The 25,915-nt window shown below is 40.3% G+C and overlaps 1 protein-coding gene across 1 annotated transcript; it reads right to left on the reverse strand.

The window, feature by feature from the left end:
* MRPS5 (mitochondrial ribosomal protein S5) lies at positions 1 to 25,915 on the reverse strand. The gene is made up of 11 exons (XM_079324778.1): positions 25,830 to 25,915; positions 23,843 to 23,980; positions 15,525 to 15,650; positions 14,995 to 15,228; positions 12,534 to 12,568; positions 5,465 to 5,555; positions 4,770 to 4,816; positions 4,059 to 4,116; positions 3,192 to 3,254; positions 1,977 to 2,113; positions 1 to 557 (listed from the first exon to the last, which is right to left on the reverse strand). The coding sequence occupies exons 1-11, from the start codon at positions 25,894 to 25,896 to the stop codon at positions 333 to 335; spliced, it is 1,221 nt and encodes a 406-aa protein (XP_079180904.1). The 5' UTR covers positions 25,897 to 25,915; the 3' UTR covers positions 1 to 332.

A 25,915-nucleotide genomic window follows, 5' to 3' on the forward strand; every position in this document is an offset into this window, starting at 1 on the left:
TAAATCCACTCTGATGATTCTTTATTGCTTTCACAATCTTGTATTTTCAATAGTTTCCCAAGAACTTGTGAAAGTAACATGGGAGCTGTTGATTACAAACCATCTTCTGGAACGGAATAAACGCAAGCTTGGAGCCGAGGACACGCTCACTGACTGCTTCCATCTGAACATTCCCACTCAGACAGTGGTTGGGGGACTGTGGGAAAGCAAACAGTGCTCCTGGATGGCAGCAGTGACATGGGATGACATGGGAGAGCTCCTGCTGCCCTCCCCTGAAACCCAAGCCCAGACACCCTGTAGTAAGGCAGGCTCTCCCAGCTGGGAGGCAGCTGTCAGCACGCCGCCCGTCTGACGCTTGCCCAGGGAGATTTCAGCATTCCCTGGGCTTCCTTCACCTCCCTCCACTCCAGCTTTGTGTTTGGAACCTCGTCCTCCGGCTCAGGCTCCTCTCGGACAGCACCCTCGGGCAGGGCCACCACGATGGGCAGGGGGCCCTGCTCCTCCCGGAACTCCACCACGTACAGGCTCTTCTGGTTTGCCAGCTGCTGGTGAGTCTCCTGGGAGAGCAACCACAACAATGATGCACACTGTGCCTTTACTTCAGCCCAAAATATACATGGCTTGTGGGGCAGAGGAAAAAGACCCCAAAAAGCAATTCCCTAATAAACAGTTCAAGCACTGTGTAAATGAATCGATTCGTCAGGCTTATCTTACAAGGGAAAATTTCACATAGCCAGACCTCAGATAAACTAATCAGCCCTACAGTGTCATCCCAGAGGAACTTGCTTCTGGAAAGACATATCCTGCTCATATAAACATGCCTGTTGTTCCTGTACAGTGCAGGAACATTTTTATGCCTTTATGTGGATACAAATGTTGTTTTGACAACAGAAAAGTGCTTGTTAGTGCCCAGACAGGTGGCATTAGCTAACACAGAGATATGAATGTAACATTATTTTCAAGTACACCTCTCCCTTGTCTACAAGATGTTTTGATAACACTCAGATTTTACAGAGTAAATGTTTACAGGTGGCAGGAAATTTTTCCTACTCAGGGCAGTGAAGAAAACACACCAAGTACATAACCCTCAAAGCAGTAATTTATACAGCAGGCATTTCTTCTGTTCATTCTGTGGCAGATTGTCTCAAAGACAATGATTGAAAATACAATGCCAGACTTCCCCAAGTCTGACTGCCCTGAGGTGTGGCTGAGCTGTGAGATCTGTGACTCTCATCAGGCAAAGTGGATCACAAACCCCCTCACCTCCTGAGGCTGAACTGATGTTGGTGGCCAGGACAGGGTGACAGGACAGGGTGACAGACCTGACAGCTACAGCTCTGCAGGGCTGGACTGGGAATGGAAGCCGCTAAACCTTGGCAGCCACCAAAGCTGCAAACAAATGAGATAACCAGGAACTGCCAGAGGGCTGACTCATCCTGAGGCTGGTGTTCAAAGGAAGCAGGATGAAATGCTGCATGCTGGAGATTTTCCATCAATTCCAGGCAGCTAGCTCAGATAGAGGCATCTCCACTGTGAGCATTCAGAGGTGGAGGGAACACCACCACCTCCCTGAATGAATTCAGAGATCTCAATTACAGCAGCAACAGAAGCAGCTGGGGCTTCAGTCCTGGCACAGTGAGAACTCAGAACACAAACAAGCAGCAGCAACCAAACCTGGCCCACAATTCCTCTGCCCAGAATTTTTCAACAGGCACCAAAACCACACCAAATGAAAGCCCAGGAATCCAGATGTCCCCTGCAGATACCTGGCTGTGGAACAGGCAGAGTTACACACAGCTGCTCCTGATTGGGCAGCTCCATAAAACTGCTGAGGAATTATCCCTTTTGCTGATTCTGTTTGTTCTTTGTAGGATTATTTCATTTTAAGCCTGGAATGTGAGCTGTTTGCCCACAAACTATTACAACATCCATTCTCTTCTGTCCCCCTACCTAATGGGTACTGCGAGTGAACCCACCTGTAGGGTCAAGCCTCTGAAGAGAGCTCTGGTGATGTTAATCAAGTTTTTGGATCCAGTGACCTTGGCATACATGTCCTTAATGCCAATTAGCCTGCAGATGGTGATAATGGCTCGGTGGCAATGTAGACCATACCCTGGGAGGTAAAAAGAAACATAAATTTTGTGATTATTTGTAAGCACTCAACTTACTCAGAAGGGAGCACTGAGATCTCTTGTTTTGGTTACCCAGCATGTTAGAACACATTAGATGCTAAAAATGGCTCCAGGGTGGAGAGGCATCACTTCCCTTTTCCTGGCCCAGCAATTGGAATGAGTTACACTTTGTCATAATTTTAGTGACAGAGTGAGGGAGAGACAAACATATTTCAAAATCCACAAACATAACAGAGGCTTGTGTGTCATTTGCATCCATCTCCATCACAGAGATGGAGATTATATCAGCTCCAATGCATAATTGTACTACACTGACATTAATTGCCAATGGTTCATTGGACTTGAAAGGTTTTAATGGAGGAGTTATTTTTTTGAAGAGTCTTTTGCTCCAGAGAGGTTTATTTCATGTGGCTTAGCTCTAGTGATGTTTAAAAACTGCAGGACAGTCCTGCTGCTGCTGAGTGAAGGACACAAAAAATACATTCTGGGGACCAAATGGCTGGAAAGCTGCAGAAAAGGGTTAGAACGTTTATTCCAGTGAGGTTACCTGATTAAAGACCTTGTCAATTAGGAAATTGATGGAGAAAGGTGAAACCAGAAACAAATATACAGAGACACAGACCTGAAAAAAAACCAAAAAGACGAGGAAAAGAAACAAACACCCCCTTTAACTGATGAGTTATCAGGAAACTTCAGGTGCCACTTCTGGGAACATCAAACTGACTTCATAACCACCAAGGGTGTAAAGAAAGGGAGACCTGGAGTGGGAGGAAGAATTATAAGCCACCAGTGGCTGGAGCAGGACCAGTGTCCACACCTGGGTAATTGAGAACTGAAGGAATTACACCTAGGAAGAGTGAGAGAGCTCCCACTAGTGTAAAAGGGACAAATCCCAATTTCCAAGAGCAAAGCCATATCAGCAACAATAGGCATTTCTAAACAAAAATGACTGATCACTTCCAACATTTAAAACATGGTAGACTAGACACTCCATAAGAAAATATAATAAATACCAGTCAGTAATTATTAAGACTTCAAAATTTAAACTTCTTCAATTACCTTTGTTTTGTTTCTTCATGCGGATTTTTGTCCTTTTAAATTTCACAGAAATGTCGTGGTAAACTGGAGAGGGGGGAAAAAAGGCATTACAGATAAATTCTAACTTCTGGAAAAGCTTTAGCTACTACCTTTGTTTTTCTGAACTGTGAAGTTAGTTTTACTCTCCCCTGACTTCTTTAAAGAGCAGGATCAGTTTAGGTAAATTTTTGGAATAGATTATGAATGCTGAAATACCTGTGAATACTATGCTACTATTGAAGAACAGGTAGGTAAGTCTCCAATGGGCCTCATTTAGTTTTGAACTGAGCCCACATGATACAATTTAACTCATACTGTTTTAATCATCTAGTTTTTAACACAAGATTTCCCCATAGTCATCAGCATTCTTGGATTTTCCACACAGAGTACTAACAAAAAACCCCCAGGAAACATCAGGCTGAGCCTCCAGCCCAGGCTCTCCCTGGCTGCTGGATCAGCACACATGGACTGAGACACAGGGAATCATCTCCTCTGACATAGAAAGGAGAAAAGAACAGGAGTTCATGGTGAATAAAAATGTCATGACAGTATCTGACTCCCTTAAACGGTGCCAGAATCCTGCTATTAAGAGCCTGAAATACTATGCATTAAGTATCCAAAATTTAAGCACAGAATCATGGAATTATTTGGGTTGGAAGGGACCTTTTAAAGGTCAGCTGGTCAAACCCCTCCACAATGAGCAGGGAAACCTTCAACTAGACCAGGTTGTCAAGAATTATATGCATCAGATCAGAAAAACTTTATTTAACATTTTTTTATGCTTTGCAAGTAGTTGCAACCAATTCTTGCTGGCATATTCAGTGCTTACATTGGAAGAATAATACTTACTTGTGTGGTTCTGATACAGCTCTATGAAGTGTAAGGAGCTTATTGCTTTATTCTTTGCCTAGGAAATAAAAGCAGAAAATATTTTTCTCCTTGAATTCTTCCACTAAGCATTTGCAATTTACCGTTATTCAATTAATTAGATATAAAAAATGAAAAACAACATTGGAAAACAGATTTGCCACATCTAAACTCTATGGAAATGAAAATGTTTACTCTGGAGAAGAGGAGGCTCAGGGGAGACCTTACTAGTCCCTACAGATACCTGAAATGAGACTGAAGTGAGGTGGGGGTCAGTCTCTTTTCCCAAGGAGGAAGTGATAGGATGGGAGGAAATTGCCTCAAGTTGTGCCAGGGGAGGTTTAGATGGAAACAGTTTTTCCCCTGAAAGGGTCACCAAGCCCTGGGACAGGCTGCCAGTGAAGTGGCTCAGTCACCATCCCTGAAGGTGTTGAAAGTGCAGACAGGGCACTGCAGAGGGACATGGGCTGGTGGGGGACTCGGCAGTGTCAGATCAACACCTGGATGATCTTACAGGGCTTCCCTCACCTAAATCATTCTATGATTGTCTGTATCAAGACAGACAAAACAAACACATGGACTTACTTCTTTGCAAAGACTACAAATTATACTGACTATCAGGAAAAACCCCTGTAAGTGTAGGTATGAATTATTTGTAATTGCCATCAAGCAAAAAATATTCAATCCACATACTTTCCTTAAAGCATTCATCCTGTCACCTGCCTTCCCTATTGCAAAACCTGCAAGACAGAAAGAGGCATTTCATTGCTGAGAAACAGATGATCTTCAGAAAGAAAAGTGGAAAAAACCAAAGGACTTCACAGCCACGCTCAGCATTTAAATTTCCACTCCACTGCACAGATCATACTCAGAGAAGATCACAGAGACAAACAATTTAAGAGTTATGAACACCTAACATCTGGATGTTTGCTGTCAAAGGAGAAAAAATAAGGCTTAAGCTGTTTTGTGTGTTTGACCAAACTGTTTCAAACAACTGAGTAGTGGTGACAGCTTCAGACAAAAGAAATAGTCCACTCTGTTTAAAGGGAGGAATTAAGAAAAAAAGCCTGGGACAACTTCAGTTCCATCATTTAGGACATCTGCATTACAGTGATAACACACTCCATGGAGAAGCTTTCCAAAGAAGAGGCAGGAAGAGTTTTTTCAGAGTAACACATCTTTCTGCAGGAGAACCTCTCTTCATGTATTTTCCTCTACTCCCAAGTGCAAGCAAAATTCAGCTGGAGGAACACACGAGGCCTTGAATCTTTCACATGAGCAAAGTTCAGCAAAACTGGCTGACCATGAATACAGCTGTCTTACTAAAGCTTCCACAAAATATTCCATCATCAGATGTGACCTTGTTCATACAATAAATACATACATACCTGCAGCCCCTTTACCATTGCCAACAGCCACTAAGGCACGCACTGATTTTTTTCTGCCCTCCTTTGCCTTCATACAAAATACATTTCTCACCTGAAGAAAAAAAAAAACCAACACAAAGCTTCTTGTTATTGCACATAGTCCAGATGGGTTGGGTTTCTTTAGTTTTTCTTCTTTTTTTTAGAGAGAGTCAAGTTTGCCAAAAAAGGTATTACAGGTCTGCAAGTATGCACTTATAATATCTATACTGTCTTTGTCAATGGGTAGATCTGCAGTGGGACACTGGTTTCAAGGCATTAAATACACAAAGGTTGTTAAAAATCCACACTCAGAGAAAAAGTTGCCTCAGTGCACTTTCATGAAAGTAACCCCTGCTGTGTTCAGCTGCACAACCTAAGCTGCATAACCTATTTTAGAAGCACTCCCAGGAATTGCTCAAGGTCTGTTGTTGCTTTACATGAATTAAAATTTAGGACTGAAATCTACTTGCATGCTGCAGAAGGCAGTCTCATTACAGAGATGACAACTGCTGAAAGGAGATTCCATTTAAGAGAGGGGAAGAAGAAGGCAATAGCTTGAAGCTGAGTCAGAGGAGGTTTAGGTTGGATATCTGGAGAAGGTTTTTCATCCAGAGGGTCGTTTGGCACTGAACAGGCTCCTCAGGGCACTGGTCACAGCACCAAGCCTGACAGAGTTCCAGAAGCATTTGGACAACACTCTCAGGCACATGGTGTGACTCTTGAGGTGTTCTGTGCAAGGCCAGGAGCTGGACTGGATGATCCTGGTGTCCCCTTCCAAGTCAGAATATTCCATGATTCTACAAGCAAGTCCCTGCTTTACAGTCCCCCACCTTATATGGTCTAATATATCCCAAAGTGGACAAGAGACAGATGTACAGGTGGGAGGGAAAGGGAACAGGGAGGACAACTTGGCCTAGAGAATGCAGAATATGGCAAAAGGTCACTAAAATGATATGGGGAAGAGACTGGTTACATGCCAGCCCAAACCAGCTTTGGACTGCTGGGGTTTATAAATACTTCAGGTTTTGTCCTGTGGTGAACTTGGCTCATTTTGATGTGAAAATCACACCTCTGAAGCTGAAGCTGCCTGCCTGTGAGTGGAGACCCCTAACACCAAATATGGATTTAAAATGTGCTGTGACCTTAAATCCAGCTGAGAAACAGCTAAGCAAGGAACAACTTAGCCAAACAATGATGTAGATTCATTATGCAGAACTGTAAATAATTCAACTGTATAAATATGTTTGAGTTTTTGGCTTTCAGTGTGCTAGCTTTACCCACAGCACCCCTTTTGGAGCAGAGATATAAATAAATCAAATAGCTCAACTCTGTGTGGATTGGCTTCTTGCACACTGGGTAAGAGAAGCCAGTTTGGGACAACAATCTCAGATCCTTTGTCCATCTGTTCTAGTTCCCTTGGTTTTGTTATTATATTGAACTAAATGATTATTTAAATATAAACATACAGTTTGTATGCCGCATGTAACACATGAATTATATATAAAGTATAAAAAGACAGCATATATAAAATATATACACATAGCATATATAAAATATATACACCCAACATATATAAAAATCCTTTTCCCTATATGTAATTCTTCAGTAAACTAGTCTAGATGTAGTGTTATACATCTGAAAGTAGACTATTAGAAAATACTTGGTCATGGTTTAAACATTCTTACTAAAATTCACCAGAAGAAATTAAAAAAAACCAAACTAAACCTACCCAAAACCAACAATCCCCCCAAAATTCCAGTGCCTTCAATAGGTAGGGATTATGATTAGGGTTTCAAAAATGTTACCTTGCTTTCATTAAAATAAAGATGCTGTTTAATTCAAAGTGCCCATACATCCTAGAGAGCACTTTGAAGAAATACCAGCCTTGTCAAAAGCTATTTTTCTTTCTTCAAACTCACTGATGACAAGAACAAACTAAAAAAACCACACCTCATAAGATTAAAGTGCCTGTGTAAATGGGCTATTTAGAGAAAATGCAAAATAATAATGGAAGAAAAAGAGTGAAGCAGAGTCATCTCCCTAGGAGCATCAACAGAATGCTATTTTTGCTTTGCACACACTTTTATCTTCTGCTGCCAATCTCAGTAGGCACCTGTACAAAAATAGAGTCAGCATGTCAAAAATAAAGGATGTGATGTTTGTAGAAAACTACTCGTGGGTTATTTCTCTCCCTTTCCAGGACGTGGCAATAAAGACACATGGAAGGAGCTTCTGTGCCACTCTTAAAACAGCACAGCCTCTGACAAGTGACTGATACCAAGACACAGCCACTCCTATTATCAGACTGCCACTTAAGTTAGACCGAAAGCCAACTTTTAAATTTTGAAAGCAGATGCAAGCACATGCTCAGCCTAAATCACAATGTACCTCAAATTATCTCTCCTTGTACCCACCACCCAGTGGTGAAATACTGCAAACTCAGCTCTTTCTAGAACTGAGGGAAGAGAGCATCTCAAAACCAAAATGAAACCACCTCAAACATTTATTAAGAGGAGAAATGACAATGTGGAAGTAAGTTACATTCAAAGACAGGCTGCTAAACACTATCATGCTTTCAGCTGTTGCACTTGGTTAGAAAAAGGGTCAAAATCTAACACTTCCTGTGAGGTTTTGTTCCTGTCAAAGCTGAATGAATGCCTGACCAGTTTGACTGCCCTTGGGAATCCCTCCTTTCTAGAAATCCTATTCTAGTCATGATTTCTAGGAAGCTGCCACCTCTAGGGCTCACTCTTGACACTGCCACTCTTACACAGAGAAGTGTCTGCACAGCTGATCCCCTCTTGGGGTGAGGGCCTCTGGTCCCAATACTTTTGCAAGGTACAAGGGGAAATGAGATAAAATGAGAGCAAGGTGTAATGCTGAAAGAAAAGCACTTCTGTGCAAATGAGCCTAGAGAGGGTCAGGGACACAGCTAAAAGGGTTTGGGAATCCAGTTACCTAAAAGAATAAACTTGTTAACAAAACCCAAACCCATGTTAGCTACAGCATGTCCCAGTCAGCATTCTGTGCACCAAGGGCAGAGCAGATTTGTATCACAAGGGCAGAACACCTCCCAGCTGCAACATTTACATTGAAATGGTCCTTAACCTTGCACCCTCAGAGGAGGAGATGCTCTCTCCATCGAAGAACCCTCACAGAAAGATGGGAATGCAATCCCACACTGAGTCCTGCAAGCCAAGCCAAACACAGATGATCAGCACAAAACACAAGCAGCACTGATAACTTCATCCTGCTCCTCTCTCCTCTCTCAGTGTGTCTTCATACTGCAGCTCCCACCTGAGTTCAGATCAGTAATGCATCCTCAGTCACTCTGCTTCTGAAATGCTTTATTTGCTTTTCAAAGGATAAGCCATAATGATGCCCAACTAAAAGTCTCTCAAAAGCTCCTGGGTGCTCCAAAGACCAATTATTTCTTCCATACAGGCTGACAGGGAAGAGATAAAAATTATCAAGTATTTATTAAACAGAACCAGTTGAGGGTAGCATTCCTAAACTCTACTTTTAGGGCAGGTCAAAACCTTTGAGTACTCCAAGAGTATCAGAAATAGTGCACATCTCTGACCTCTCATTTTTTCCTGTGACAGGTGGCTTCAGGTGGTATCTTAAAAACGGTCTGAAATTTTCACTGCCAGTCTAAAGACACTGACAGTATCATCTAGGGAACAGAAGACTTGCCTGTATTCTAGAAGCAAAATCTAGAGCCTACAAATATCCCAAAAGTACTTCTGAGGCAACATCTCATTAGAAGTAAATTATTACTCAGAGAGTATCCTTTATACCATATAATTTTTCAGTCAAGGCTGTCAAACAATAGATCCCAGACACTGTAATTCATGCAGCATTTCTTTTCCACAAGCCTTTTTATTTTTTTTTTTTTGCACCTTCTGAAAAAACAATTTCCAATGACTTATAAAAAGAAACAAAGGGTTTAGGCTGTGCATTATAGAATATTCTTTTCATCACAAGCAGCAAGTCTAGCAAGTTGAGCCAAGAAGAGGCCTGATGCCTGATGTAGGCTGGGAAGCAGCTCCCTCATGTCAAAGGGACAGTAACAAGGCAAACAAGATATCCAGAAAGGAAACAAAAGCCATTATGCAACCCCTGCCACCCTGAGCTTTCTGTGCCCCAGCTCTTCACAGTCTCATGGCCACGGCACAGAGCACATTTCCAAGCTGGATGACATCAGTGACAGAGGTGCCTCCCAGTCCCACACCTGCACTGCAGCAGAGGAGGAAGGACGAACACTCTTGGTCTGGCAATTGTTTTCTTCATAGTTATTAGTTATGAACTGGAGAACTTTTGAGTTAGAAACCTCATGAATTAAGTGAAGAACTAGTCAATGAATTCCTGTGCTAGGTTAGTCAGCACAAAGGGGATTGAGTGATTAGTTGTTTTCCTGCCTGGCAAGCTCATGAAATGAAGTTTAATTTACAGGTTATGATGCCAAATCTGAGTGATCCAAATGGACCAAGACAAGAACACCTAATGCTACTCTGCATTCTGTAGTTAAATACAAATCTGAGTATTTGTTTATTTTTGTTTGTTTATTTTTGTTTGCTTATTTAGAAATGATACTACCATATCTAAAACATCTGTTTCAAAACCAGAGCTATTCTGACACTGGAAAGGTTGCACTGACCCTGCTAAAATGGAGCTGTGCTTGCACAAAGTTCTTCAAGTTGCCTTCACCAGAAACAGGCAATGGAAACAGAAAAGTATGAACAAAGCAGTAAATGATCACCAAATACAGTTTTCACAACTGGTAGGAGGCAATTCCAGTGCTGGACAAAACCCCTTTGAGATCTGTCTTATGCAAAGGGCAAAACTTTATCTTTTAAAAGTTTCTAACTTTCTCTTCTTCTTTAGAAAGCTCCCTGTAATGAGACACTGGAAGGACCACTAACCTCCTGTTCTGGGCCTTCAGGCCCTACTGAGCACAAGCACTTTTTAATTCTAATTTCACTACAAGGCAATTACTGCTACAACACAGGATGTCATGTAGGCTACTTTTATTTTTCCTACATTACCATGTTCATTTTGGGGAAAAAATAAAGTTCATCTGAGGGTGAATGACACATGAAATGCAACCTTCCAGTGAAAATAATAATGGCACATGTCAGCTACACCTGGAGATTTTAATTACCACTGTGATTATATTATGTTAGACACTAGTTATGCATTACCATCAGTTCTATTTAAAGAGATTGTTCTTATCTCTAATATATCAGCAGAACAGGAAATGTGCCTTAGGCTGGCAGGGTAAGTAAGGAACAGTTAACCCAAGTTCTCTATGATAACTTTAGTTCTAGTTGACATGAAAATCTGAGTTTGCCTCTATTTTTCAGTCAGGAGAAATCAAATTGCAGCTTTTCTGTTTCTACATTATAAGAAAACTCTTTAATAAGCAATTTCTCTCTTTTTTTTTTTTTTTAGCAAAACAGCACAGCCTTTTCTGTAGCATAATTACAACAAAAAGGGCCTATTGTATCTTTGTTCATAAGGCAGTCTTTTAAAAATGGCTCTGAGTTTCTTGCTGTGAAGCACAACTTCCCAGCAAACATTATTTTAATCTCCTGTGCTGCTGTGAAGGTAAAGAAAATGGAAAACACATCCAGAAATAGCAGCATGCCTCTCACCTATTAAAGCCAGGAATGCTAAAATGATCTATTTATTTCAAAACTTGTTATCAGAAAATTCTAAGACTCAATTATCTTGAGCTCACTGCTGACTTTGAACAGAGAATTTTTGCTGCTATTTTTCTGCAATAGCATTCCACTTTCTCAGTTCACATCTGTGGCAACCTCATGTAACAGCAGAGCCCCAACCTGCTTCTAAAAGTTTTATTACTCAAATATAATAAAGCACTGGGACAGTTTTCTGTAGCACATGCAACCACTGCAGAGCAACTCAGCTTTGCTGTTTGTAAATAACTCTGCTAGTGCAAACTCCCCTGCTGGAGCATCCAAGGTGAGAATCAGCTGTGGATGGCACACACCAACACTCTCTGCTCTGCCATGTGCCCCTCCAGGCAACACAAGGCACTGCCAGCTCAGGGCTTGGGTACAAAACTCACTTCTTTTATGAGCAGTTCCATTTTCACAAATGGCCTTCAAACACAGACTCCGCTAAAGGAAAAGTGCTCCAAATGGTCTTTGCTGTATCAGTCAAAGCCCATAGTGTGGACCAGTCCACTCAAAAAACCCACTGAGACAAGAAAATGGATTAACAGGTCACAGATTTTGTCCCCCCATCCCTTCTGACAGATTATCTAATTTGTTTTTAAGAAGCTCCAATGACAGGTATTCCACATATTCCCAATCTATTCCAGTATTCAAATTTCCATCTGCAAGTCATACTTTATGTCTAAATTTACCTTGCTTTTTATTTATATCCATTGTTTTTTATCCTTTTCACATCAGACATCTAAAACAGTTTACATGTTTCCCCTCTGCAAGATTAAAAAAAAAAAAAATAGAAACCAACTCATGACTTTTAATTACCCAGACTGAGATTACAATACAGCACCATTGTTTTCCACGTCTCAGGAGATGCTAAAACTCACTGCCACAAGCAAAGATTTGGATTTATCTAGAAAACATTCAAGCCACTGGATAGAATTCCAGCTGATGGTCATCTCAGCAAAATGCAGAAAGATAATCAAGGACAAGGAAACCCATTTGCACATTTATCAGGATAGAGACAAACCTCAGATGCTTTTCTGCAGTAGAGCTGTCAGGTATCTCAGCTTCTGACTTGTCTGATTATTCTTTTAACTTGCAGAGAAGGAGCTGTTGTGAATCAGGACATTTTGTTAAGAAAATGTTTCTTACAGCCCTTCTCTCTGGATTGAAGAGACAAATTACCTCACTTTCCCATAGGCTGTGCTTGTACATGTCATGCAGCTGAAACAGAAAACCAGCCTAGTTCCTACCGCTATAATACTGACTTAGCAGACTTGTTAAACAATTCCAAGGTCAATACAAAGTAGTGATAATTCTTCAAAGTCCCTGGGAAGATTTGCAATGCTTACCTCGATGACTCTTGTTTCAAAATCTTCGTAAGTTTCTGTTGGGAGAAAAGCAGGGTTAGATTTCCTTGTGTTACTTTTCTATCAGCACACACCCCTGTGGGTGGTACAAATTAAGAAGGACATAATTTCTATGGAGCTGTAATTTATAAAGCAGTCTCAGCAAGAAGTAGAAAAGGTAATGCAAGAATAATTTGAACCAGCAGTGTAAACTGCCCTCTTCCCTAAATACTGCCCTAAAACTGCAAATAAATATCAAATTTCATACATACAGAGCAAAAACTGTATGGGTCACTTTCATTATGACTAAAGTATTATCCAACATTTTTCAGAATATTCTGAAGCTTTTACCATGAAATTAACAGGGATTCAAAGAAATTTAGGGTTTGAACTAGATGACCTGTAAAAAGTCTCTTCCAACTCAACCTATTCTTTGGTTCTGTGAAACTGCAAGTACTTTTTATCCACACTTTTGTGAAATTCCAGAAAGGGGAAGGGGAGCATGAAACAAAACAATACATAACCACTTCAAATAACCATATTTGGTTACCAGTCCTTACAACCTCTTGCTTTTCCAACTTACCCCATGAACAAGAGCATTTCAGTGTAACACAGAAAACCTTTATTTGGTGTGGTTACAGTGAGATACTGGAGGAAAGTTTAAAATCATGTAATGGTGTAGAACTGGGGTCTCAGTCCTTCACTCAGCACTGGTTAATCATTTACACATTTAACATTCAATATATAAACATTTAAGATTTTTATAAACATGACCATCTTGGCACAGTTCAGAGGTCTGTCAGTCTACATACAGCAGATTTCTAGCTCACAATAAGGATATGAAACCCAGCAGGCACTCTCTGCTCCCTCTGCAGCTCTTCAGTTGCTAAAGAAACACTGTAAACTTGGGAGAAAAGTAATTTCATTTCTAAGAGAAAAATACTGTTCTTTCTCTACTCCTACCCAGCACAATAAGTGACACCAGGGAATCCAGTCATGCCAGTCTCAGGCCAAAAGGATTCATTGGCTTTGGCAGTTTCAGGTCTGCTCTTCCTACCACCTTGACATTGCTTTGTACACAGTGAATGTTCCAATTCCCCTGCAAAATCATTAATCCTCTGAATAAAAAGGTGCTGAAAAAACTGTGGGGGCCCAAAGATCCTCGACATGTTTAGCAGATTAAAAGGAAATCAGTACCTGCTAATCAGAAATTGCTTTTTCTCAAACACATTTGTAACACAAGCTGACAGCTTCATTCTCCTGTTTTGATTGCAGTGCCCTTTCCTCTTTTTGGCAAAACTTGATCTGACTAGAGCTTGCTCCACACATCCAACTTTAATGCAAGTAATCCACATCAGCAGTACCAGCCAAAAGCAAAACCAAGGAAAACACCAGAAGGTAAAGTTCACAAATGCATAAACACTGTTTACAACAGCTGTCACTTCTTTTAGTGGGATAAACTCAACACAGTCTTGTGTTCACAGTATGGAACTAGAACCATGGCACTTTCTTGACTTGCTCCATGTTCCACCAGTGACTTGTGGGGAATTTGGGACAATTAACCTCTCAAATCTCCTATTTTTACATTGACAGATTCAGTAACAGTTGGCCAAGTCCATTACCACATTGCACATTATTACTTTCCACAGAATATTTGCTCTTAGGGTAACAAAATGAAATGCAAACACTGCTAGAAAATACCACCTGTTGTTCCTAGCTCCTCTTACCATCTAAGTATACAGAAAGATGTCAATAAGCAGAAATTCACAATAAAAACTCAGCTCAACAGGGACTGACAAGTCTTTTTCGTGTTTAATTAGCTGAAAAAGATGAGGCTTCTAAATGTCAAAGCTACTATAGAATCTCTAATAGTCTGAGTAACAGCACTGTCAAAGTCACCTCTCTGCTGTATGTATAAGAGCTCTAGTTTCACTATACTGAACTACTTAAAAATAAAAAAAACACTTTTATAGTTATTACAGTTATTATGATAGTTATTTATTGCAGCTTTCTCTAAAAGCTACATTCAAATTACATAATCTTTAACCCTATTTCATTATTTGAACTGGAATTTAAAAAAGATTGATTTATCCCACAGGATCCTTTAAGAAACTATTAAAAAAACCAAAACATGACTATATTTCATACTCAAGACAACTGCTGCTGGACACAGAAATACATTTTCATCCTTTAAGACTCCAGTAACAGTCTGTGACATAACACAGTTCTCTGTAATACCATATAAAATCATACAGTCTATAACAGAACAGTCTAACAGGTACAGGAAATGAAGCAATGTCTTAACAAATTTCACTGGTGTTAGCAGGACTTGCTCTTTGATTTAGCTTGCTTGTGTCTGGAATAAAGTACAATTTTCAATCACAGAAAAACTCTGGATCTCACTTTCTCCAAGTTTCCCCTCAGAAAAGCTAAGGGAGAGGAAGGAGATAATTGTTTTTCTTACCTCCATTAGGACCAGGGTCAGGAGGATCCAAAATTATACCTCCCCAGCACTTTCCACTCCATCCTCCCTCTCTCTTAATTTTTATTTTCTTTTTCTTCTCCCATGTATCTCTCTGCTGAATAATTTCAGTCTGAATTCTCTCTCGTTCCTCTTTTTTTCGTTGGGCAAGTTGCTGCACTTTCCCAGTTTGCAACAGTGGAGCATTAAGACCAGGCCAGAGGAAACCAGAACGTCCTAAAAAACAACACAGAAAGATTATGCTCTGCTCCAAATTAGGATTGCAATTCTGCACTCAGGAAAAATGCAACAAAATGGAAAAATCTCACATATTTCAAATGCATTCTATGATGCAGAATCTCTATCTGAAAAAGCAAAACCAACATTAAATAATTGTATTAAGATTTTTTTGTTTAAAGACAAAAATATTTCAAGCAGTTCTGACAACACAGAAACTTGTCCACTTATGAATCAAGAAACACTACACACAAAAACATCAAAACATGTCTTCAGCTTTGTATTTGTGAATCTACCTTCACCAATCTCCTGGCCTCTATTGAGATTCTTCCTTAGCTTTTTCTTCCTTTTCTTTCCTCTTCCTTTCTTTACTCCCACACCAGTCTCTGCCAAAGCTCCTTTCCACAGCTGATCAGCTGTCACTGTAATAAAAAAAAGAACTTCCTTAAGTTATATTCAAGTACAGCTTACACTGGAAATGGAAGTTGAATAAATATCCCCAAACTTGAAACCTGCTTGATCTTTTCTTTACTGGAATTTAAACTATGGCATTACTGCCTTGCCAAGAAAGTAATTTCCTACTCTGTGCACATGTATTTGGTGCAAAGATGTGCCTCTACTCCTGATTACTGCACTGAGGCACACAGCCAAGTGCATGCTTTACAAGCTTTTTCAAAATTGATTTAAAGACTAATATTCCTAACAAGTAGCCAGTAAGGGTCAGGTTGTTACTATGGCTGTCTCCTCTGATTACAAACTGATTTTGTTTATTAAAAGCAGACAAAAAAAAAGTCAGTAAACACTTATAACCAGGGGAATTAAAATAAACATAACATCACTCTCCAACAGCAATTAATTCTTTTCAGATACATGTGCTTGAGATATTCTGTCCCACAGACTGGAAAATGCTTTGGAACTGAGCAAGCTCTGCCATGCTGACAACACAGGGAGGGACAGAAACAATCCAGGATGGTGCCACTAAGTGCCCAGCCTTATTTTTGTATTCAGTTTGTTTAAGGTGTCAAGGTGGTTCTTCCAAGAGTTTGACAGACACCCATTCACTCAAATATCTTTCTCCAAGTGGGAAGCATAACTGATTCCTTTTTGAGAATCCTGAATCCAGCAATCAAACTCAGTACATTGGAAAGTCAGTACACAAGGAAGGACAACTCTGCAAGTCCAGGGAGCTACAAACTAGTATTAACTCAGGACAGCCAAGAGCAGTGGCCTTCAAATTCACTACATACCCAAAAAACGTGGTGTATGAACAGCTCAACAAAGTAAAACATGTAACAGGGATTTTGGCTCTACTGCAAGTGGGAATCTGTGTATTACAGACCAGTAGAAATGCCCAGAGATAACAGCAAAGTTTATCCCACTTCTTATATGCTGTGAGGCAAGAATTGAATTTGCTCCTGGGTAGGCTTTAGTTCCTGTAAAAAAAGAAGTTGTTGTCTGAAATTGCAAGCTCTTTTCTAGACATTCAAGTGAACCCCAATGTCCAAAGGTTTAGAAGTTAAAAAAAATTGAAAATCCCACAAACACCAGCTGTATCAGATGGCTTAAATCCAGTATCTGAACTATCAGTCACTAAAAACCTTCCAGCTGATTACAACACAACAATGCATATAGCTGTGTGAGGGGGAAAAAAAACCCACAACAAAAAACCCCACCAATACAAAACAAAACAAACTTATATAAAAATGCATTACCTCCTTACTGCAATTGTTTCCAGGGAAAAAGAAAAGCAAAGTAAGTAGGTAATATGTTTTTCAGTAAATTCATGCCAAGTGAACTATGGTGCTGTTCTATTAGGTGGAATGCTGATCATCAATCCTGCTAAGCTTCTTAGCTTATTCAAAAAACACTGTGTGTTTTCCAGCAGTTCTTCTTAAAAAATGATAATCCTGCTAGCCTGGAAACATGGAATCACAATAAAGGCACTTATATTTTTCTTTGCAAGGCTATTTTTATGGTGGAACAGTCCCTCAATCTGCAGTTTGGGTGACCTCACAAAGGGTCATACCAGCTACAAAGGAGGCTGCAGAGGAGCAGCAACAAGCAGTTAAGAGAAAAGAGCAGCTGTGGAGCTGGTAATACACACCAAAAAAAACATCCTGCACTTTGAGCTGCACCTCCAATACACATACAGTCAGATCCCTTTAATTCCAAAGAAGAAAGTAGCAAAGGTCACAGGGTAAGGGCATTGTCTTGCACCAAAGGAGAACATTCAATGCCAACAGATCCATGAAGAACAGGTCAGGCTGAGTCAAACTTTGGCCTCAAGCACTGCACAAATGCTGACAAAATTAGAACCAGATGAAAACATCACATTTCGTCCCAAAGTGCAGTTCATCTCATCAGTCTATAATAATACCATCATGAGTTTGGAAAGCAGCTGCATTTAATGAAGCACATCAGAAGCCTGCAGGCTGCAGAGCTGAGCTCTTTATGGGATGGAGGTATCACACTGATTTTAAGCTGAAGTGACAAGAATGGGATATGAAAGGGATAGGCTGTCATCAGGAAGATTACAATGCTGGGGACATTGCTTATGACAGACAGGCAACACACCACTGGAGAAAATAAAAATCTATGAGTAAGAAAGGTCAATCTGACTTGGCAGCAAAGCACTAAGGTGATCAGTGAGCACATACATAGGCAGGAGAAAGGTTTTGAATTGGAGGAAGTAAGTCCAGAACAGAAAGGAGAGCCACTGCACTGCTCTCACACTTGTAGAGATGCTCTGGAATGAAGACACTACAGCAGATATGCACTGTCTTTGAGATTTATGGGCTTATTTTATTTTGCCTTTGTGAAATAGGGTGTTGCATGCATTTCTCAAGAGCTAAAATAGAACCAGTCATAAAAGCCACTACACATTTTTAGTCAGTTACCCAAAAGCACAGAGCTACTGAGTGGGGGGAAGAAGTGTCATTTATAAGGTTTTATTTTATAGACTAGAAAAAGATCCCCTACTAAACTGAGCTGAAAGTATGCTTCTTGCAAGCTGATCACTAGCAACCACCAACAGTAAGTCTGTGTGACATCACTCTATTTCACTTAATCTCTACAAAAGGTACCTGTAATATTCTGGAAAAGATTTGGGTTTGTGTCTTTTTATATTCTCCCTGAATATCAGGAATGAGACAGGCACACTTCAGGAAACCACAAATATTGAAAAACTTGCTGTAAGCCCCATCAGAAACCTGTATCCTAGATACTCATTAACTGAGATTAAAATAAGATTTCTTTGTCTCCTGCAAAATGAATTCACAGCTTGCTGAGCATACAAAGGAAGCCAAAGAGCAATAAGTTGGAAAACTGAAGGGAGTAAAAGGAGAAAAGAAGAATAAATTTTGTTAAATACCTAAGTAGGCTCACTTCTTTCAAATACAAGTAATCTTTTCCTAAGGTTTTTGGTGACAAATAGCCGGTGGCAGCAGAGATAAAAAAAACATTAATACTGATAATAACAAGACTAAAGAACTTGTTATAATAAACATGCTTCTTTTAATGCACTCTTGTCCACTAACACCACCATCACATTGTGCAACTGTATTACCCCAAGGAACTCAGTAAGGTCTTTTCAGTCACATTCTCTTTCAGGTTTCAGCCTGGAATATACACTATTATTAACAGATGAAATCTTACAAGGCATGATATTTCAACCCCATTCCTTCTCCATATCCAATGGATCTGCCACCATGTCCAAACAAAAACAGGATTTAGAAAAAATTGCTTCATGCATATGAAATATGAATGAGCAGAGAATGTGCTGATACATGTTCTACTACAAATTTAATGATAAATTACAGTCTATAAACACCTGCTTAATGACCACAGTGAGACATTTCTTCTTGCATGCAGGCCTTTAACTTAATTAACTTACCTTTTTTACTTAATCCAGAATTTCAACACACTTATCTGGAACCTGGAGACCCACACACTTTCTGATTTGAAGGACTTCAACCTTGGTCTCCCATTTTCTGCAGGAATATACCTCTCTCTGTTGTTTCACAAAAACCATTCAAAAAAATAACTTTCTGCTTCCAGCTCCCTTTCCATGTGTACTTAAAAAGATTCCTAGGACAGAGGCATGAACTACTCTAACCAGGATTTGGCAAAAAACTGCAATTTAAGTATCTTAGGTTAGGAGAAGGAGTGCTTCACTGTATTTTTAAATTTAGGCCTTATGATATCTTATTCTCCCTCCACCATCTTACAAAATGTGCCTAAGAACAATATCCTTACCTACAAAGCATTTAGGGTAAAGGTGCTAGGAAAACACAAACACAGAGCAGCTGCCTTAAGAGCAAAACCTACAACTCACTGGCTTAAACATTTAGATGTCATTTCCAATTGCATGTATTAACATTCAGCTTCAAGCTCAATGCTTATGAGTGGCTAGAGTCATTCTCACAGTTACATGAAAAACCTACTTCCCAAACAACAGCAGTGAACCATCCAAAACAAGGATGGAGTTTGACTTCATATACCTTAATCATCTTCAGCTGAACTCATACACTATTCAAAAACTGCCAACTCAGTTCATACCATCTGTTATCCCTGAATTGTTTCTAATACATTCTCCTCTTTGTTTTAAAAGTGGAAGTCTTTAATTCCAAGACCTACTCAGGCTTTGTAAAAGTTACTTAAGGAAAATGTTTAATTCCTCTAGGTTGAATCCTCTTTCCTTGATTCAAAAGGTAATATTTTTCAGATGATAATACAAAGAGATTTATTAATGAGAGAAAAATGGAACAATGGCATACTAATACCAGAAGAATTACTTTTAACATGTGAGATTCTACAGCACTCATCAAAATCACCCCAACGAGAACTGCTCTTGCCACTTCCCCTCTGAAATGCAGCTGGCTGCCACCATGTGACATCAATTTCTTGATTTCCTGTCTAACCCTGGCCATGAACAGAAAAGCATGGATCTATAAGATCTATAAGAGATAGATGAGATACAGTGCCATATTATTCTCAAGTGTATTAAGTCACCACACTCAAAACATTGCTTTCTTCAAAGAAAGAGATCCTTCCTATAAAGAAAAAAAGAAAAAACCCTCATCTACTGCCAAACTTTCTGTCCTCTGTTTGGTTTTGTTGATACAAGTCTGAAGCTCTTGGGGCTACCTACTATTCATAGTAATTACTATTACATTACTGTTACCCAGCTATTCATAGTAATTTAATAACATTGTTTAAAAATGCAAAAGCTCCAACCACATAGATTGCATAAAAATTTTGTTTAGGTGGGTCTGCAAATTTCTTGTCAGAAAAAGACACCTATAGTCTAATTATTCTTCGCCCCAAGATAGAATGGAAGAATTTGGGCATTTTCCTCAAAATCCAGAAACAAAACCTGCATCCTGATAGTACAACAAAACCCAGACCTGGAAAATACTCCAAAAGATGCATTCACACTGCTACACTGACACAGGGAATAACTCCACTTAACTGCAAACCTTGAGCACACTTCCACAGTGCACTTGGTTTAGAATTTCACATTTTCTAAAACTGGCAATTTGTCACAATGTCAGCAGAAGTCGTAGTTGTGGGACTGTCAGGTTGATTGTCAGTCTCAATTCAAACCCTGAATAAATCCAGCTATGATCCCAGCATCTGAGAAACTGCATTTTTTTTCTTTATAACATTTTATGAAAAACCAAGGACCTTAAATGTAGCTAGTGTATGTTGGAAATGCTACTATTTTTGAAGGTTGCCTTGATTATTAAAGCTTTCATTTTTTATTTTTTACTAACTATCATGCCTCAGTGTCACCAGATGGATATGGAGAAATTTCAGTGAGGTCTGCAAGCTAAACACCTTTGGCTTGGTTGAGTTCCTCAAAACAAAATGAAAATCAGAGGCCAAATGCCTTTGAAAAGTAATACCATAAAATCATCAAAATAAATACTGTAAAAAAGACCCAAGAGAATGCCTCTCCAGGTACAAGTAACTATAAGGCATTCAGTCCCCTTTATTTTGACTAAAAGCAATTAACCAACTATTTTTCAACATACAGACAACTCTCTTGTAAAAGGAAAAAAAAAATTAAAAAGTAGTTGTACAGATATAACTCTTTACATCCTTAATACTGAAACATCAAAACTCTTCTTATGGCACCACTGATAATGACAAAAGGCAGCTCTGTAATTATTTATTTGAAATGTTCATACTTCAAGAAAAATTCTTTGTAAACTGAAAACTAAGTATTTTTAAATTCTGATCATCAAGTTAGACATGACTGTCAAAATGAACAACTTAGCCCAAAGAAAACTCACATAAGACTACAAAAACATGATACAAAATGTAATTATGGAGCAGCCTCAAGGAGCAGGAAAATGTGTCCCTGGCCACAGAAGTGGCTTTGGAACAAGATGCTCTTTAAGGTCCAAACCATTCTATGATGCCACAACTGGCTGCTAAGGGTAGCTGATGGAATTAACTGTGAGTAGGAGAGTATAATTTTTATATAGTCCCAGTACCAAATAAAAGCTCTTTATCTCACATGCACTTGGATACATAATGGATGTTGAGAAAATCATGCTGGTCTGGATGCCTGGGGTCAAAGATAATTCCTAAGGCTGAGAGACAGCCAAACCAGTAAATGAAAACTGAACTGCTTCCCATGGTCAATAGGGAGGAAAGGGGAAAGAAGAAACCTATGAAAGAAGGTGATTTTACACTATTTCATTAAAAACTCACTGAAATATGTCATAGGACAAGAATAAATCCCTGTGTATGTTTTTGGGTCAGAGTTGCAGGAGAGAACTATCTGGGTAAGGATCAGAGATAAATGGCCAGGATAATTGCAATTCCCCCTACTTAAATGAAATCCTTCTATTTAAACCAGTCAAACTATTAAAAAGCATATCTATGTTGAAGGCATAGATCACCTTAATAACAAGAGCATTGTGATATTACCCAAGGAATGATGGAAGATAATTAAACATTCACTAGCAAGAGAGAAAAATCCAGTCACCCTTCTCAGACACAAAGCCCTGTCATTTGGCTGACATTTCACTTGACAACTCTTTCACATAAAATGTTCATATCTGCATTTTAAATGTTGCCACTTCTGAAGCAACTGCACTGCTAAGGATTTGAGTGATTTATACTGTTTGTATCCACTTCATTTGAATTCTGAAGATTTTGCTTTTTCCTTCTGTAAGAGAAAGTGTTCTTAGAATAATTGTACTCTGAAATACAAAACCCTGAGTCTTCTGAATCTCATAGCTACTGTCTCAGCTTAATACCTAAAGGAGGTACACTTTCCATTTTTCCAGGTTGTTACATTTTACTAAATTAGCCAATAGTTTTAGGTAGTTTGCCTAAATATATAAAATTTTACTAAACAACAAGAATGTCATCCCAGAAAATATTTTTAATTCAGTCATGTAACCAGACATCTTGAAAAGTTACTGGTAGAACAGAGTTCATCTAGAGCTTTTGAGTATGAATACAAGCCTAATTAAGGAAATAATCTAACCTACAACTTCTAATGAACACTGCAATCACTTGTGGTGCTTCATGTTTAATTTAAGATAAACAAAATAACAACAGAGGGTGGCTTCTTACATATTCTTATCTTGTTGCTGCTTGTCTGTACGAGTTTTTCCTGCAGGTGGCATCCTTAGAAAGCCTTTTCCATGCAGAGCCTGCAGTTCACACTGCAGCCTTTCCCAAGTCTTTGGAGACCTCTCTACCCTCATTACTTGGAATCTCATCTACCTCTCAATTACTTGGAATCAGTCAATGGTCAAAATTTACTGGATGAGCAACAAGCCCAGCCTGATTGTTTAATCCCTTTCCTTTAGCAGATGTAAAGAAAACAAATGCAGTATTCTGTCATCCAGATGTTGAGAATAGGAAGAGACCACTAGTTCAAAAGCCTGATTCTGCAGATCTCTGAAATTCTATGGATTACAAACAATCAAATTTTGACTTTCTAATTGCTGCAGCTACTTCTGCCAGAGATTGTGTCATTACCATTTCTTTTCTTCCCCTACAGGGTAGGATAAGGAACCACAAAGCAAAAAAATCCCTTCAGCTATCTAAGTTCACAGTCCTGAGTGTGAATTTAAACAGCCATCCTTCCTCAGTTATGGTAAGCATGGGTGAAATTCCTTTCAGGACTGGAGGAAAACACTGCACCAGACCAGACAATCCTGCAGGATTCTTACCAGGATTGTGTTTTTGTGTAACATATTTTTGCATTTCAGTAATTTCACTTTTGAGGCAGCACAGCTTGAACAGCACGTCCTGCCTGCGGCTCAAAAATAATTTAGCAGATAAACACACAATTTATACTCTCAATAAAAGCCTAGGAAACAGAGGGAAGCTGCTTCCTCCTCCCACCCAATGACATATATTAGATGGATTCACTGTGACATAAAGCAAACCCTTATTTGCTATTGAAAGATGATAAACTGATTTTGCGCACACATTTCTGTCAACACCCCTGGCTGTCACTGTAATCTCATGAGATACAAAAAAGTCAATATACACAGATTCTCATTACTGTATCTCCCCAAAGCACTATTTTCTTTCCCTCTCCTGTTTGTTACAGTTAATAATTTTTATCCAACTCAAGACTTACAGGTATTGAAGAAACTGCTTTTCCTGCACTGCTCGACTGTCCCAGTCCAGGGGGCAGACAGGGAGCACCGTGTCTGGAAAGCCCATGCCAGGCTGGAGTAGGAACTGCAACCCCCTTTCACTGGCACAGAAGCAAACCCTGGGAACAAAGACAGACAGGTGTCATTTCCTTCCTTAAAACTGTATTTTCTGCAAATACACACATGGAGCCAGTGGTTTTCAAAGGGAATCAGACTTGAACCTTTTGTCTTGAAGTGCAAAGCAGAATGTGGGAGGGAAAATGTTGCAGCAGAAAATGTCATGAACAGAAGAAGGCAAGAAAGCTTAGAGCATATTGCTGATAGAGTGATTTTAATAAATTATAAAGAAGTAGTTGCAGCCTTTTATTTTTCCTGGTTTACCTGCAAGAAATGCTTGACGTTTTTTAAGGATACTATTGTGACTACAGTGTGAAAATGTTACCCCCTGTCTTCAAGCCCCTCTTAATGTTCAGGCTCTAATCACAGTTTGGCACCACTTCATTACAGATTGGCCTGAGGATGAAAATAAACCTGAAATTCATTAACTACTTAGATTTAAGAACAGAAAGGCAATAAAGTTTTTAGAGGACTGTAGAAGATAAAGAGGTTTTCCCTTCCTTCTAAGTATACTTAACCCCTACTGGGCAAAAAAATAATACATTTGAGTCTTGAAAAGCAAGAAGAGAATTAAAAACTAGAAAGAAAAATTACAGAAAAATTAAAGAAAACAAACTTGGATTCCCATTGACTAAAAAAGTCCATGATAGGGTTTGAAGAGAAAGGTAGAAAGAATAGGAAGAAAAAAACAATGTGAATTACAAACCAAAGCATGTCACTCCATCACCTCAAGGCAGATGTTACTGCCCAATTCCTCGGGTGGGTGGGTGACTGATGCAGGTTTCCAAAGGCACAGCTGCCCTGCCCAGAGCCCTGCAAGGATGAGGAAGAGCCGAACCACCTGAACTGCCCTGACCCCACAGCAACCCTGCGGGGAAACCCGTGAGACAGCAGGGGCTGCTCCCAGCAGGGCATGCCTCAAAACCAGGAATCAGCAGGGACACTGCAAAGCCCCACCCACACTGCCGTGCATCTGGATGTATGGATGAGCACACGGATGTATGGATGTGTACAGGGTTGTATGGAAATGTGCACAGGGATGTATGGCTGTGCACAGGGATGTATGGATGAGCACAAGGATGTATGGCTGTGCACAGGGATGTATGGCTGTGCACAGGGATGTGTGGATGAGCACATGGATATATGGCTGTGCACAGCGATGCGTGGATGAGCACATGGATGTATGGCTGTGCACAGGGATGTATGGATGTGCACAGGGATGTATGGCTGTGGACAGGGATGTGTGGATGTGGACAGGGATGTATGGCTGTGCACAGGGATGTATGGATGTGTACAGGGATGTATGGATGAGCAGAGGGATGTATGGTTGTGCATATGGATGTATGGATGTGCACACAGATGTATGGCTGTGCACAGGGATGTATGGATGTGCACATGGATGTATGGATGAACACAGGGATGTATGGCTGTGCACGTGGATCTATGGCTCTGCCCATGGATGTATGGCTGTGCACAGGGATGCATGGCTGTGCACATGGATGTATGGCTGTGCACAGGGATGCATGGCTGTGCACAGGGATGCATGGCTGTGCACAGGGATGTATGGCTGTGCACAGGGATGTATGGCTGTGCACAGGTATATATGGCTGTGCACAGGGATGCATGGCTGTGCACACGGATGGATGGAAATGTGCACAGGGATGTGTGGATGAGCACAGGGATGTATGGCTGTGTACAGGTATGCATGGCTGTGCACACGGACGGTGTCCGGCTGTGCACCCTCATCGCGCCCCCTCGCCCCGCGGAGAGTCCGCCGCCTCCCGCGGTGCTTTCCCGGGCCGGTGGCCGCCGCCCTCCCGCGCAGCTCCCCCGCCCCGCGCTCCCCATCACCTCGCCAGGTCGCTCGCAGCGCGCCGCGGGCACACGCCCGCCCGGCCGCCACCACCGCCGCCGCCATGACGGGCTCACGCCCCGTC

Source organism: Erithacus rubecula, assembly GCF_903797595.1.
Source record: "Erithacus rubecula genome assembly, chromosome: 2".
Lineage (NCBI taxonomy): Eukaryota > Metazoa > Chordata > Aves > Passeriformes > Muscicapidae > Erithacus > Erithacus rubecula.

Coding starts and splice junctions, on each gene's coding strand:
- MRPS5 (XM_079324778.1), bottom strand. CDS start 25,896: ATGGCGGCGGCGGTGGTGGCGGCCGGGCGGGCGTGTGCCCGCGGCGCG. Junction 3,255..4,058: donor GCTGTATCAGAACCACACAA/GTAAGTATTATT, acceptor CCCCCTCTCCAG/TTTACCACGACATTTCTGTG. Junction 558..1,976: donor TCAGAGGCTTGACCCTACAG/GTGGGTTCACTC, acceptor TTGCTCTCCCAG/GAGACTCACCAGCAGCTGGC.